Below are 16,872 nucleotides of genomic sequence, written 5' to 3'. Positions count from 1 at the left end.
ACTGCTATCTTCTTATATTTCATCTGCATTAACTGCACTGAGCTCCTATGGTCAAGGCCACTTCTCAGAAATGCAGCATTAGCCAAGCCTGGCCCATGTATTCAGCTGGCAAAAAAACTTTGTATGGGTTTTTCCGTAAGATGGTACAGAAAAACCCTAACAAAATTTTGGCCAACCCAATATTATGAGCTACCCAGGCCTACCTATGTCTCTACTTTAAAGGAAACTATATAGAATTTTAATCATAATCCTGATCCGAAAAGCTACCTTTCATGCACTTTCAAATGTTCCACACTGCCTTTTCAGAAGATCCTGTTTAAACTACCACTTTAAAATAGGTAATTTTGTCCCATTTTACTGATAAGCAAACTGAGACTCAGAGAAACAGTACATTTTCAAACAGCACACCTCAGGTCAGATACTTAAAGAGTTATGTGATATTGGGCAAAATATTTAACCTGAATTTTCATATACTCACTGGTAAAACAGGGATATTAAAATTATCTACCTTACATGAGGAGGCTTCCCAGGTGACTCAGTGGTAAAGAATTCACCTGCCAATGCAGGACACACAGGAGACACAGATTGGATCCCTGGGCCTAGAAGATTCCCTGGAAGATGAAATGGCAACCCACTCCAGTATTCTTGCCTGGAGAATTCCATGGACAGAGAAGACTGGGGGGCTACAGCCCATGGGGTCACAGAGTCAAACACAACTGACCGACTGAGCATGCTCAACCTTACCTGAGGACTAGAAAAATACACGTAAACAGCTTAATTGAGCACAGAGGCTAGTAAGTAATAATTGCTCAATAAATGTTAGCTAGTATAATACTCTTTAACTTGCCAAAGATCTAGTTATTGACAGTACTTGGGGCTCAACTTCACGTCTATCTGACATGAAAACTTGTCCTTTCCATGTCACCAAACAGGGCTCTTTCAAATGTGTTACTTTACTCACCAGTGCCAAACTAACCATACAGGAGCCTAGAGCCAAAAAAAAAAAAAGAAATCAACAGTTCTGATTTCATCTTTTTTTTTTAATGTACATATTTTAATCATAATTTTTGCATTAATTTTGAACTATTGCCTTCAAATATTATTTATCAAGATTGAAGGAACCTTGCTGGCAAAACCAGTTTCAGCAGGAAAAGAGAAAGCGATTTAATAGTCGATATTTTTCCCAGTGCCTTTCTTTGATCTGATACTGCCCCTGAACAGCACTGAGTGCACCAGCAAGGTGAGTGAAAGTGGAAAATGTTGAGTCAGGCATGACTTTTGAAAGTGCCTTTCTAGGGCAGTGCCACCACAACACACTGGTGATGCATCCTGTAAGTCAGGCTCGGGAATATTTTGAGTATCTCTGTTCCCGGTTGTTCAGTCATGTCCGACTCTGCAACACCATGGACTGTAGCCCACCAGGTTCCTCTATCCGTGGGATTATCCTGGCAAGAATACTGCAGTGGGTTGCTATTTCCTTCTCTCAAGAGGATGAAGAAGGCAATGGCTCTGGTTTTCTTGGACAGCTTTTGGAGGCCTGGACCACGAACACTACTTCCTAATCCTGGCAAGGAAAACTGTTAGTTGTTTAAGTCTAATGTTTCTTAGCATTAATAGATAAATTTTAGGTGAAATGTGACAGTTATGTTTTATAACATTTTTTATTTATAATAATCTACTTTAAAATGTTTCTACTTAGATACTTTGGCAAAAAGTAGAGATTCTCAAAAGGAATCAACCATTCACAGAAGCTATATAACTCATGGTGACTTTCTATTGTTTCACAAATACTGTGCTAGTTACCTCTTAAGCAGTATGTAGAAAAGTTTGAAAAACTCTTAAAATTTTATTTTATACTGTTAAAAATAATGGTAGAGTTGTTGTTCAGTGGCTAAGTTGTGTCTGACATTTTGCAACCCCATGGAGTCCAGCAAGCCAGGGTCCCCTGTCCTTCACTATCTCCCAGAGTTTACTCAGATTCATGTCAATTGAGTCAGTAATGCTATGTAACCATCTCATCCTCCGCTGCCCCCTTCAATCTTTCCCAGCATCAGGGTCTTTTCCAGTGAGTAAGTACTGAAGTGGCCAAAGTATTGAAGCTTTAGCTTCAGCATCAGTCCTTCCAATGAAGTAATGGCAGAGTAACTTAGATCAACTCTCTCATTTATAATTATTATAAACTTCAGACAAAATGTTAAAAGGTACCAGAGAGCAATCAAAGCAGGCAGAAACTAGAAGGGATATGAGCCTCAAAGGAAAAAACAAACTACATATATGAAACCTACACGTATATACCTTTTTCCCTTAAGGTATTCCCTAGTTCATGAAGCACAAGTGAATGGAAGTCCGATAAGAGCTAAGGAGTCAAAGGTATCTGGAACTGTCAAAATTCCTCTGAAAACTGAGGAAGAGAAATTCTGGACCAGACAGAACCAGTTTTGTAACCAGACATGTTAAAAAACATGTCATGTAACTCCACAAAATGATATGAGGAACACAACAGAAAGCAAGAGCCGGAAGGCTGAAAAGCTGAGCACGGTTTCAGGGAGTCAGAGGTTTGAATTCAAGTGCTACCAAATTAGAGGGGCTTGAGATATACCCCAGTATGTGGTAAACACCTCATGCTTTCCAATGAATTCACTGAAGGGTCATACCTTGGGAATAAGGACTGTATCCAGACTCCAAGTCTTGACTAAGACACACCATCAGACTAAGAGCAAAACAGACCCACCATACCAGAACCTAAATACAAGCCTCCATAGCATCAAGCTGATCTTCCAGTAACATTCTCTAGAAGATAAATTTTAAAACACATCACTTGCAATGTCCAAAAATCAATAAAAACTACCATAAACATGAAGTAAAGGGAAATTGAAAGAGCTATTGATGGAAACACACCCAAAGACAACCCATATGTTAAAAACTGGCGGACAAGGACTTTAAATAACTATACTGTGTCCTTAAAAATACACATTTTGTGAATTTTGCAAATTGTAACCTCACCCACCCCCAACACTCTAGTGAACTTGAGTTGCCCATGAGTTTTAATCAAAGTGGGATTTGGAATGGTTTATATTTCAAAGCCTGAGAAAACAACTTGAAAGTGATTAATGACAGCCAAACTTAATTATATATTTACACCTCCCAGTAGGACAGGGAGAGAATGAAATGTCTTACTTCTGTGTAGAGAGAGGGCTTTATTAAGAGCTGACAACAACTATTTAGGAGCAATAATTGAGTTTTATGCAAGATTACACAGGTTCTTCTTGTCTAGCTCCCAATCTAATCACAGACTGATAGAATACTTAACAGTTAGAAAAAAACAGTTGAGCTGTATACAAAACTAACCTTTAAAAGTACTTGTCCTCGTCTGTCAGTGTGATCTTATCAAGGATTTCTATAATTTCCATAAACAACCATTATAATTTAGCTAAGTCAATAACATTATGCTCTTTAAAGAGATAGTCAGTTGCCTTCTACTTTAAAACATTTTCCATTAACTCCCACCCACCCACTCACCCCAGTAAAAGAAATTTGGCCTCAGCTCTCTTTCCTTAATCCACTAAGCAATCTCATGAATAAAAAGACAGTCATTAAGTCCTGAATATCTGATGATGTGATTTTTGTAAATCTTCTAAGTGTTCTAATATTCATATACCATTTTGTGAAAATAATATTTACTGAGCAAGCTGGAGTAACTTCTTTCCCTAGGGAAAAAAAATAAAGGTGGTAAAGATATACTGAAAGGCCTGCTAAGTAAATGTTATTTTTACTTAAATTTTGCTTGCATTCTGTGGATGTTGGCAGGCGTGCCACTGTAGGATGAGTGACCTGGCATCCCTGATACTGTTCTTGCATTCCTGTGTCCACTTATGTTGATTCTTCTACTCCTGAAGATGCTAATATTACTTTTACTGAAGTAGAGAAACAATCACTTTTTACAAGCTTTGTTATCCACACTGGTCTCTCCAGAAGATGGCCTTGCCCAGTTTTCCCCTTATTCTGCTTTTCACTAGAAGGTTGTTTCCCTCACAACAGGATTGGAAGTCATTTAAGGGATGTCTAGGACTATATCTAGGACTATATCCATAAGCAATCCACTCCATCAATAATTAACAAGTATTCAGCAACAGAATTCTGGCAGCTCCATTTTTGTCCATCACAAAGTGAGTCCCCTGTTTCCTAGCAATGCTTCTTCCGAAAACTGGGGGCAACTTTGTCTCTCTCACCTTGGTTGGAGAGCCTGAGACTCAGATCTATTTTCTCTCCCAAAATGACCCTTAGTGTCCATTCCTGGTATGTGCTCAGAGTTTAGTCTCCTCTAGAATCTTCTCTCCCCATGTCAGACCACAAATATGTAGGCTAACACTTGGAACGTATTTTAAATTCTCCCTACATAAGTCACCAAGTTGAATTATCTCTAAATAGAACTAAATTGCCTCTCTGTATGGTACCGACATCCTGAACGCTACATGAAGCAAACAAAATTCTCAGAGGAAAAGTCCAGTCTCTACTTATTTAAGACAAATAGATTTAAAAACATGTGAGATGTTAACTACCACAAGATAGCTAAATAATAGAATGAAGCAAGTAACTAAGATACCAGATGCCAAAAACAGACTAAACAAGATTTCAGTGGCCAATTCTAACGTATTAAGTTCCTTTCCTTATTATCTCCAGTTGTGTTTCCATTCTTAGAGGAGACTACATCACATGTTTTTGGTTGGATTTTTTTCCCAGCTAGAAAAACTAAGTGAACAGTCTATAATCAGCTACATAAAAAATTTCACTTCCAATGTTATCTTTATTCCAATCCAAATAACCTATTGTTAAGCTTCACTGTCATCACAGCTTAAAATATTTTCACTTTGGTGAAGAAAATTTTTTCTGACTTGGAAAAATTCTTGTTCATAACATTAAAGAACTTAAATCCCGGTGTCAGAATAGACTTCATTTTAACAAATGTAATTATTACAGTTAAGTTATTCAGCTAAATATCCAGAAAAGAAACAAAACTATGTTGGATAAAATCACTTAAAATGCTTATCAAGCACATACTTCTACCAAAGTAAAGAACAAATACACTCCCAAAAAAGTATTAAAGAAGATCAATGTCATATTACCAAATCTTATTTTCTATTAAAGAGAATGGATACATGTTCCTATCAAAAATTTTCAATTGAGGTAGAAGCGGGGGAAATTATCCATAGGAAATCTAGAGAAGCAATTTAAAAGATTACCTCACAGGCTTCCTCAAAAAGTATGGCTACACTTCATAATCAAACAGGAAGAAAAGAAACACTCTTGAGAACTAGCCTATACTCCCTAGTCCTATTCCTCATCCTAATTCATCTCTAGTGTGGCTAGTGTGTGCATGCTCAGCTATGTCTGACTCTTTGCAACCCCAAGAACTGTAGCCCGCCAGGCTACTCTGTCCATGGAATCTTCCAGGCAAGAAATACTGCAGTGGGCTGCCATTTCCTAACTCTAACCCTTATTCTTTTAAATCCATATAATGACCTTCACCCACAGCCCCTGCTCCCTACTCCATCCCTACAGGCATGTGTGTATTTTCTTCTCTCACAGACTCTCCTTCAGAATTGGATATTTTACATTAGGAAAAAAAAAGTGTTACATGGCTATAATATTTACCTATGGTAGGCAGAATTAAAGTTAACGTGCATTTGGTCTAACTTAAAAACAAGATCAGAGCTAACACATTGAGAATCGATTCTAATCTGAAAACTGAAATTTTCTTAACTGAAAGATTTCTTAACGATTAAACTGAAAAATGTTAAAGAATATACTCTCTGGGCTTCCCTGATGGTTCAGTGGGTAAAGAATCTGCCTGCAATGCAAGAGACACAGGAGACGTGGGTTTGGATCCTTGGGTCAGGAAGATCCCCTGGAGGAGGAAAAGGCAACCCACTCCAGTACTCTTGCCTGGAAAATCCCATGGACAGAGGGGCTTGGTGGGCTACAGTCCAAAGGGTCACAAAGAGTCAGACATGACTAAGTGACTAAGCACACATACACACACACAAGCTACTCACTGAAAGCCTTTATCATGATGAAAAAGATAAGGGTAAGACAGTAAGTTCTTATTAACCATTTATCTGACATCCAAATCCTCATCTTCCAAAAAACTACATCAGGAAAGTTAGTGAACCAGTAACATTTCACAGAAGTATTAAGTATAGGATAGTAGAGCCAAATTTTACCCAATTTCCTACTGAGGAAAAATAAGATATATGAAAATGAAAAAAAAAAAAGAGAGAGAGAGAGAAACTTACTTGCAGTATCCTGTACCGTTGTGGTAGGTAACACATATTCCTTCATTTACACAAGGCTCATAGCCATCCCGACATTGCAATGCTAAAAATAAAAACAAATGCACATTAGAAATAAGTCACTAATCATAACCCTTAGACATTAAAGAAACATCCAATTCAGGGCATCTTTTTATCTTTTGGCTTCTGGGGTCATAGAAGTACAAAAGCTCATCCCAAGAGTCTCTTCCCATAGTAACTGCTCTGTGGTCCTGAATGGCGTTCTTAATTCTCTGTACTTCTATCTCTCTGGCTGCTACATCCCTTTCCCAATGATACTAAGAGAATTAAAGTTATGCTATCCAATCCATGATATACTACAAGCATCTTGGGATTTGGATACTTCAGATAAACAATGTAAGGATTCATCGATGAAAATTCAGGAAGATCGTAGATACTAGGTCACCATGATATCAATGAATTACTTAAGGCTTCACGTGAAATTTCAAAACAGGCCATTTCAAGAAGTAACCAGAAACATCAATAATATTCATTCAATAAACTATATTTGAGAGCCTAAGGTGCAATGCCAGAGACCTGAGTTCAATTCCTGGGTCAGGAAGATTCCCTGGAGAAGGAAATAGCAATCCACTCCAGGATTCTTGCCTGGAAAATCCCATGGACAGAGGAGCCTGGCAGGCTACAGTCCATGGGGTCCCAAGAGTCGGACACGACTTAGCGACTAAACCACCACCACCAATATGTAGCAGATGCTGTATTAGGATCCAGAAGAAAAGGCAGAAATAGAAAACATAGAGAAATAAATAAAACATAATCTCTAACTAACTTCAAGGGGCTCACACAAAGATGGGAAGCAGACCATGAATAGAGCTTGTAGAGGAGGGAGGATATCAAAGTAAAGAAAATGAAGTTAATTATATATATATATATATATCAATAAGATAATAATTCTCAAATTCTTGAATCCTCATTCCCGTAGTAAAAAGGCACTTCGCCATCCTAATTCCCTCCCAAAAGAGACTGCTCAGAAATAAACAGCAATAGTAGAAACTTCAACTGAGTTCAGCTGAAAGAGGAGGAAGTCTACCCAAAGGCTGCCATTTGTTTGCTGGATAGTTACAATACCTTGATCGTTTAGCTTTTAGAGTTAGAATTTTCATCACCAAAATGCTTATCAAGAATCCTAGTAACAGAAAGGCAAGACAGAAAGAAACCTTGTCAAACAATAAAAACCAAAATGGAAATCCATGAAACATTTTCTGGAAGATTATGAAGATATTCATCTCCTAGGATGGTTCATGTAAAAATACCTGAAAGCAAAATCGAGAAGGCCCTGGTTTTGAGTTTCCTCTGTGCATATCACTCTATGAATAGAGTGTACATATCACTCTATGAATAAATTACAACGTCAGAGGCTCTAGGTCTGCCCTTCTGGGGGATACTAGCTTCTTCTCACAGCAGGGCCCATGCACAAGCTAGATATCAGAACAACTCCTCTACTAACAATTACTGCATGAGAACCCTTTGCTTGCCCACTACTGTTATCAACATCAAACTGATGAAAGTTTATAAAAATCTCATCTGTTAAGATAATAATATTTTTTAAAACAAGTAACAATAGTTAACACACAACAATACTGTTTAAAGCACTTACACAGACTAAATTAAATCTTCCCCACAACCCTATGAAGTAGTTAATTTCATTAAACTCATTTCCACAGAAAGCATAAATGACCTACCTATTGTCACAACCGTGAGTTAAAGAGCCAGGATTTGAACCTAGGGAGTCTGGATCTCATGAGAGAGTCCGTCCTCTGAACACAGTAATATGCTGCTCCCCACTATGACATTTTTCTTCTCAAGTTGGGCAGAATAGGTATTATTATACCCACATATTGGAAAGTGAAGGCCAAGGAGATTAAGAGACCACCTCATGGGGCATTCCACCCTAGTACTAGCTATGACACTGCAGGGCTTTACTGAATCCAGCCCCATCTCCGTGACAGCTGTTGGGATCACACAAGCAGTCACTAGGTTGTAGTCCGAACAGGCGTATGCAGGAACAGGGTCATCTTGTTGTCCATATCCCACTTCCCTGTAGGGCTCAAATGCTCCCTCTTCCCACACTGATAAGCCCAATGCAACAACTATAATTAAAACAGTTAATGTCAGGTTATTTCCTCCATACCAAAGTTCTCAAACTGATTTTTTTATTCTCTTTAGACACTTTTATTAGTTTCAATGAGAACTTCCTGACTTTTTTTTCTATTTGCTTTTTTCTTTAAAAAAAAAAAAAAAAGGCAACCTCACAGTAGGAAAGGAATGTCCTGTAGGCACAGGGCAAGCCACAGCTCTGTCCTCCCCCTGCAGGAATCCTGGTGCAGTAGAGGGAGTAAGAAGTCCTGAAACCCTGTCCTGACCACAAATGAACTGCACCCCTGCAAGAAAAGCAGAATCTCATGGGGGATCAATTTCCCAACCTGTAAACCAAATGGGGGTGAACGAAATACTCCTGGAGTGCCCCCTGTGATCCAACAGTGACAGCTCCCTCATTAACAGAACATGAATGCCATGCTTGGTGCCTAGAGAGATTTATCCAAAGGATATAAGAAGCCAGCCACCTGTGACTCAGAAAGCCATGGATGCAAAGAAAGAAAAAAAAAAAAAAATCAGTCTGTTCCTATTAAGTGTCCTGGCAAATCATTACACTGACAGGTTCAGAGAAATATAAACAACCTAAAGTCAATATGTGGCAATCAATATAGAAAATAACTTTATAGCCTAGTCTCAGTGAACCAATCAAATTCAGTGACCAAAAAGGAGGTGGGCTTACAAGGCTAATAATTAATGCTATGTGACTGATCTGCAGGATCATGCTACCTTGAACTTTTAACATTTACTAAGCCACAGTTCTCAAACTTTAGTGTGTATCAGAATCATCTGAAGGGCTTGCTAAAACACAAACTGCCCAACTCCATTCCCACAGTTTGTGAGGGAATCAGTCTAAAGCGGGTCTGGGAATTTGCGCTCCTAACAAATTCCCAGGTGATGCTAATTCTGCTAATTTGAGGAAACACATTTGGAGACAACAGCTGTATTAAAGCATGATAGTCCACTTTAAGGAATTGCCTAAGAATGTATAATACATTGGAAGTCTTGGATGATATATAGTGCCTGAATGAATGAACAACCAATAAAAAAAGTAAAATTTGGACACTACTTTGTTCAGGGGCTATTTCTAAAAGAATACTGTAATTATTTGTCATAAAAACAGAAGGTAAAACTTTGATAACTCAAAACCATGATGGTGAGATTGGGAAAGACCTCATTTCAAAATTCAATTTACTTTCTCCCATGTAAAACAATTAAACTTCATAAAATTTAAGTAGCTTTATATCTGTAGAGTAGAAAGTGAAATGTTCAATCATACTAACCAAAGAAATCACGCTTAAAGTGTTCTTTTAAGAGATTCAGAGAAACTAGTCACTCACAAAAGGAGTAACTTTTTCCAGAATTTTCATCTTAAGCTACAGTTCAGTTCAGTCGCTCAGTCGTATCCGACTCTTTGCGACCCCATGAATCACAGCACACCAGACCTCCTTGTCCATCACCAACTCCCGGAGATCACCCAAACCCATGTCCATCGAGTCAGTGATGCCATCCAGCCGTCTCATCCTCTGTCGTACCCTTCTCCTCCTGCCCCCAATCCCTCCCAAAATCAGGGTCTTTTCCAACGAGTCAACTCTTCACATGAGGTGGCCAAAGTATTGGAGTTTCAGCTTTAGCATCAGTCCTCCCAATGAACACCCAGAACTGATCTCCTTCAGAATGGACTGGTTGGATCTCCTTGCAGTCCAAGGGACTCTCAAGAGTCTTCTCCAACACCACAGTTCAAAAGCATCAATTCTTCAGCGCTCAGCTTTCTTCACAGTCCAACTCTCACACCCATACATGACCCCTGGAAAAACCATAGCCTTGACTAGATGGACCTTTGTTGGCAAAGTAACATCTCTGCTTTTCAATACGCTATCTAGGTTGGTCATAACTTTCTTTCCGTGGAGTAAGTGTCTTTTAATTTCATGGCTGCAGTCACCATCTGCAGTGATTTTGGAGCCCAAAAAAATAAAGTCTGACACTGTTTCCACTGTTTCCCCATCTATTTTCCATGAAGTGATGGGACCGGATGCCATGATCTTCGTTTTCTGAATGTTGAGCTTTAAGCCAACTTTTTCACTCTCAACTTTCACTTTCATCAAGAGGCTTTTGACTTCCTCTTCACTTTCTGCCATAAGGGTGGTGTCATCTGCATATCTGAGGTTATTGATATTTCTCCTGGCAATCTTGATTCCAGCTTGTGCTTCATCCAGCCCAGTGTTTCTCATGATGTACTCTGCATATAAGTTAAATAAGCAGGGTGATAGTATACAGCCTTGATGTACTCCTTTTCCTATTTGGAACCAGTCTGTGTTCCATGTCCAGTTCTAACTGTTGCTTCCTGACCTGCATACAAATTTCTCAAGAGGCAGATTAGGTGGTCTGGTATTCCCATCTCTTTCAGAATTTTCCACAGTTTATTGTGATCCACACAGTCAAAGGCTTTGGCACAGTCAATAAAGCAGAAATAGATGTTTTTCTGGAACTCTCTTGCTTTTTCCATGATCCAGAGGATGTTGGCAATTTGATCTCTGGTTCCTCTGCCTTTTCTAAAACCAGCTTGAACATCTGGAAGTTCACGGTTCACATATTGCTGAAGCCTGGCTTGGAGAATTTTGAGCATTACTTTACTAGCGTGTGAGATGAGTGCAATTGTGCGGTAGTTTGAGCATTCTTTGGCATTGCCTTTCTTTGGGATTGGAATGAAAACTGACCTTTTCCAGTCCTGTGGCCACTGCTGAGTTTTCCAAATTTGCTGGCATATTGAGTGCAACACTTTCACAGCATCATCTTTCAGGATTTGGAATAGCTCAACTGGAATTCTATCACCTCCACTAGCTTTGTTCGTAGTGATGCTTTCTAAGGCCCACTTGACTTCACATTCCAGGATGTCTGGCTCTAGGTCAGTGATCACACCATCGTGATTATCTGGGTCATGAAGATCTTTTTTGTACAGTTCTTCTGTGTATTCTTGCCATCTCTTCTTAATATCTTCTGCTTCTCTTAGGTCCATACCATTTCTGTCCTTTATCAAGCCCATCTTTGCATGAAATGTTCCCTTGGTATCTCTGATTTTCTTGAAGAGATCTCTAGTCTTTCCCATTCTATTGTAGGTCTTCATAGAACCGTTCAACTTCAGCTTCTTCAGTGTTACTGGTTGGGGCTGCTTGATAAATATCAGTCTCATATACTGTGTATCTGTATTTGCATGCCCCTGCCGAAATGGCAACCCACTCCAGTGTTCTTGCCTGGAGAATCCCAGGGGCGGGGGAGCCTGGTGGGCTGCCGTCTATGGGGTCGCACCGAGTCGGACACGACTGAAGTGACTTAGCAGCAGCAGCCCCACAAAAGGGCAAAAACAAAAAGAAGCAGTAGATTCCAATTTCATCACTGCATCACTTGGCAATGTGACACAACATCTAGATGCTGAATTTCACACATTTTCTTTCTTTTTTTTTTTTTAATTTTGTGGCTCTTGGGCTTTTCTCTAGTTGCAATGCAAGGGCTTAGTCACCCTGCTGCATGTGGGATCTTAGTACGCTGACCAGGGATCGAACTGACATCCCCCACATTGGAAGGTGGATTCTCAACCAGTGAACCACCAGGGAAGTCCCCACATCTTCTGTGTATTTGGGGACTGCTGCTGCTGCTGCTGCTGCTAAGTGGCTTCAGTCATGTCTGACTCTGTGCAACCCCATAGACGGCAGCCCACCAGACTCCCCCGTCCCTGGGATTCTCCAGGCAAGAACACTGGAGTGGGTTGCCATTGCCTTCTCCAGTGCGTGAATGTGAAAGGTGAAAGTGAAGTCGCTCAGTCGTATCTGACTCTTAGCAACCCCATGGACTGCAGCCTACCAGGCTCCTCCCCCCATTTGGGGACTAGTTTTCCAATATTCAGAAACACACAGAGGGAATTTCCTCTAGGTCCAGTGGTTAGGACTCTGCACTTTCACCGCCCAGGGCATGGGTTCAATCCCTGGTCAGGGAACTAAGATCCCGAAAGCCACAAAAGCAAAAAGAAAAGGAAAGAAAGGAAGGAAGGAAGGAAGAATGAAGAAACAAACATACTTACAGTGTATCTAATGTGAGATACAGGCCGTGGTGTCAGAAAAATCATGTTTTATTAGTCCCTGTCCATGTGAACCTTATTTCTACTAGGCAAAGACATAATAAATGAATAAATAAAGTTAACTCACAGTAGTAAGTGATAGATTCTACTGGAAGTAGAACCCAGTTCTGGAATACAACATAACCAGGAAGGCCAGAGGTATAGGGACCTACTTTAGATACGGTGACTAGGCAAGGCCTCTCTCAGGTGGTAAGAACAAGTATCATGATGATATGGGGGGAAAGTGATCCCAAAAAGAGGAAACCAAGTATAAAAGCCCAAAGATGGAATGAGACTGGTATTCCATGTTTGCATGGCCAGAAATTATTAAACAAAGGGGAGACTAACAGGAGATAGCAAGGAAGATAGGCAGGGGTTAGACTACAGCTTCTACTTTAGGGGTAAGCACAGACTACTGGGCTGCCCTAAGCAAGGAAAATAATACAGCCAGATCTGTGTTTGAAAAACTCAGGACCATTCAATGCTCCAGAGTAATGAAGGTTTTTTTTTTTTCCCCCTTTCTGATATAAGCTTATGCAAGGTACTCCTTTTTAGACTAGGCTGAAGCTACCCATTTTCTCAGCTCCCCCCAGATGGTAAGGATTTTATTTTAATCACCTCTAACCTCCCAGAAGTATCACTTGCAACGTGTCCTTCCACCACTTGCCCATCTACATATAGTGGCTTTCAGTTCTTATTCAATTCTCAGAAGTTATTCTCAGCTTGGCTTCAGAAGAACCAGCTGAAAGGTTGGTGCAGTTCCTTGGGTGGATACAGTGCCAAGCCTGGCACTTTTTCTTCCAGGGACAAGTCACTTCTTCATTCTTCCAGTCTAAGCCTTCACCTGTGCCTTCAAGATCACAGCCCACAGTGGGTCCAACGTTACCAGGAACCGCTTTGAATGCAGACTTTAGCTCAAATAGATTACCACAAACTCAGTTCCTTGCCTCCACTAGTATTTCAGCTTCCTCTGATTGCTACTTCCCCTTTAGTATCTAAATTCTGCTCCTTCCTCCCAGCCCAGCTCGCCTCCTGCCTGGCCCAGAAAGCTTCCCCTGGACAGTTCTGTCCTCTCAGGCCAACCCCTACTCTTGTAACACTAATAACTCACGAATAAATGCTAAAAAGTTTAGCATTTAATTCTGTACTATCTTCTAACTCTCTCAGCTTTCACACTTCTAAGTTCCTAGAGGATAGAAACTACTTCTCTTCTGTATAATTGAGGCAATCCAGTCCAGTGATTGAAGCAAAAATGCTGCAATCAGGATCTCAGCTGGAATTCTAGCTCCCCATTTACTATCTCTTATCCTCTTTGTGTTTTCATTTCTTACCAGAGCCCTGATAAGAATTAACTGAATTAATACATTTAAAGAGCCTAGAACAATGTCTTATACATAGTAAGAACTCAAAAAAGGATTGCTCACATAGTAGGAGTCCTGCAATGCAGGGAGACCCAAGTTTGATTCCTGGGTAGGGAAGATCCCCTGGAGAAGGGATAGGTTACCCACTCCAGTATTGTTGGGCTTTCCTTGTGGCTCAGCTGGTAAAGAATCTGCCTGCAATGTGGGAGACCTGGGTTCAATACCTAGGTTGGGAAGATCCCCTGGAGAAGGGAAAGGCTACCCGCTCCAATATTCTAGCCTGGAGAATTCCATGGACTGTATAGTCCGTGGGGTGGCAAGGAGCGACTTTCACTTTACTTACTTTCACATAGTAGGTACTTAAATTCTTTATAAATTGATTTCATGATAAATGGTGGCTTTAAAGGAACTTCTTGTATCAATCAGACCCCACTTTAAACAAACTAAGAGTCCTAAGAAATTTAGGTCATACTATAAATAAATGGAATAAATTCTTCCCAGCTGTCACCAACAAAGGTCTAATAAAAGAGATACTAAACTACTATCTAAAAAAAAAAAAATCTCATTGCTTTAAAAAAAAAAAAGGTATAGCACTGCAAGCATAAGGAGAAGTGATTCATGAAAGGTAAATTACCACTATATATGAGCAAAAATGTCATTCAGTTTTAATATGGTGCTTTTAATATTTGTTAAACAACTACTCTTGAGCACGGCCCATTACTAATCATTGCAAGAAAGTCAAATGGAGAAAAAAAAACAATTCCTATCCTCACGGCCCATACAGTCTAGGGAAGTTAGGAGTAGGGACAGACAGAATATGACCTGCCCAAATGACTCTAAGATAAATAGGAATGAAATAAAAATTGCTTTTATTGTATACCTTTGGCAGGCCTTCTCTCAATATCAATTTCAGAATCATTCCAGAAAGAACCTTTAGGAAATACAACACAAACCTTTGTTGTTTAAGTATAACTCAGTCCAGACAAGGTTCTAGTATTTATTCATGTTTATCAGCCTCACTTGTATATAAATACAGCAAACAACAGAATAAACTGTCATTGATTTTAACCAGTTCCAGTGACTCAGGAATTTACCCATTTAGGGATAGACCTCAGGTATCCAACTTACTGGAATCGTCCTTAAAAATTTCTCTAGGCACTTACTTAAGTTTTTCCAAGGCTTTTCAGTATCATGTCAGGTACGTATCACTGGTCTAAAAGCCTCCCTTTGTTTTCGGAATCTCTAACATGAGTAATTAAGTCTGCACCCCAGCCAGTGTAATCTGAGCAGCCTTCAAATGTGTTTCATTTGTTGCATTAACATGTAATCGCTTTAAATTGGCATTACTTGCTGCTTTGTAGCCTCTTCAAATAAGCCTCTGTCTGTTGTCTGTCTCACATGATTTTTTTTTTCTCCATATCCTGCTCCCTCTGTCTGCAGGATGGTATCTATTTGTGCTTTTATATCCACAGATGACTCAAAAGATATTTTAGTGCCTTGAATGGCTGGGGTTCCTAAAATATGTGAAGAGGAGGTATAGAGGGCCCTTTTAATTTTCTTTTCAACATTTATGCAAATTTCAAGTGGCAGCATTTGAGAAAGACGAAGTCTGAGCTTACGCCCTAGGACCTTGGCTGTGGCTGGCTGCTATTGCTTCAGGCACATGGTGTCTGGAAGAGGCTCAGTAAAATGAACAAAGCAAAGTTTTCTAAAATGACTGCTTGCATTATTACCAAAAATAGGAGAATTGAAGGCAGACAGGGAGACATCAGGGATTTGCAGTAAGTCTCACAGCACCCTGCAATTTTAAACAACAAAGCTTTCACTAAATTTTTCATTCCATTTTTTTGGGATCAAGCCATAAAAAAAAAAAAAATCAAAACAAACAGAAGAAGTGCAGAAGCTTCAAATCCCAAGTAGTACATTTAAATAAAAACAAAGTGGAGAAACATCTGTCTTCCTCTTTGAAATCTGCCTTGATAAAAAGGCACGTAAATGCAACAAGAGAGATACTAATTTTATTTCCCTGATAGCATTTTGAGGATTTCTATGCCCCTTACAAGTATTATCTGATGGGACATTTGTTTTCTACTTAAGAGATACTGATACCAGATCCACAGAAATTGACTTAAGATATAAGATTCATAGCAAAATATTTCCACTTTTTAAAAACTGGTATGCCTTGATCCTAAAGGAAATCAACCCTGAATATTCACTCGAAGGACAGATGCTGAAGCTGAAGCTCCAATACTCTGCAAAAGTACTGACTTAGCAATGCAACAGACACCTGATGCAAAGAACTGACTTACTGGGAAAGACCCAGACGTTGGGAAAGACTGAAGGCAGGAAAAGAAGGGGACGACAGAGGATGAAATGGTTGGATGGCATCACCCACTCGATGGACATGAGTTTGAGCCAGCTCTGGGAATTGATGATGGACAGGGAAGCCTGGCATGCTACAGTCCATGGGGTTGCAAAGAGTTGGACACAACTGAGCGACTGAACTGAACTGATGCTTTGATTTGACTTCCTAGGTGGCACAGTGGTAAAGAATCTGCCTGCCAATGCAGGAGACACAAGAGACTACTGGTTCAATTCCTGGGTCAGGAAGATCCCTTGGAGTAGGAAATGGCAACCTGCTCTAGTATTCTTGCCTGGAAAATTCCATGGATAGAGGAGCCCAGTGGTCCATGGGGTCACAAAGAGTGAGACACAACTGAGCACATGCATATACTCACATGTCTTGATTTAAGAAAATATAACCAACAAAAAATTGAATTTATAAATAAGGGTATTTTTTAAATTATTTATAGCATTTTTGTTTTATAAAGATATTCATCCCAGTGAGTTGATGAATCTTGAATAATCTTTGACTTTAAAAATTCCAGTTTTGTTCTATTTTATAATATTGGATTTATTGCAAAAACAAATTCATTAACACTTGCTGTGCTATACTGAC

At 39.6% G+C, this 16,872-nt stretch overlaps 1 protein-coding gene across 2 annotated transcripts in view; it reads right to left on the bottom strand.

Moving 5' to 3' along the window:
* Window positions 1-16,872, bottom strand: part of NOTCH2 (notch receptor 2) — a 174,470-nt gene that overhangs the window by 115,983 nt on the left and 41,615 nt on the right. Inside the window, exon 2 of one of the 2 annotated variants that reach the window (XM_061409410.1) lies at window positions 6,294-6,375. The exons of the other annotated variant lie outside the window; for it this stretch is intronic. Within the exon in view, the coding sequence (XP_061265394.1) occupies window positions 6,294-6,375 (82 nt within the window). The remainder of the gene's footprint in view (window positions 1-6,293; window positions 6,376-16,872) is intronic. 2 annotated transcript variants of the gene reach the window in all.

The sequence above is a fragment of the Bos javanicus genome, chromosome 3, assembly GCF_032452875.1.
Source record: "Bos javanicus breed banteng chromosome 3, ARS-OSU_banteng_1.0, whole genome shotgun sequence".
Lineage (NCBI taxonomy): Eukaryota > Metazoa > Chordata > Mammalia > Artiodactyla > Bovidae > Bos > Bos javanicus.
The sequence above is the reverse complement of the archived record's forward strand: the minus strand, read 5'-3'. Positions and strand labels throughout refer to the sequence as shown.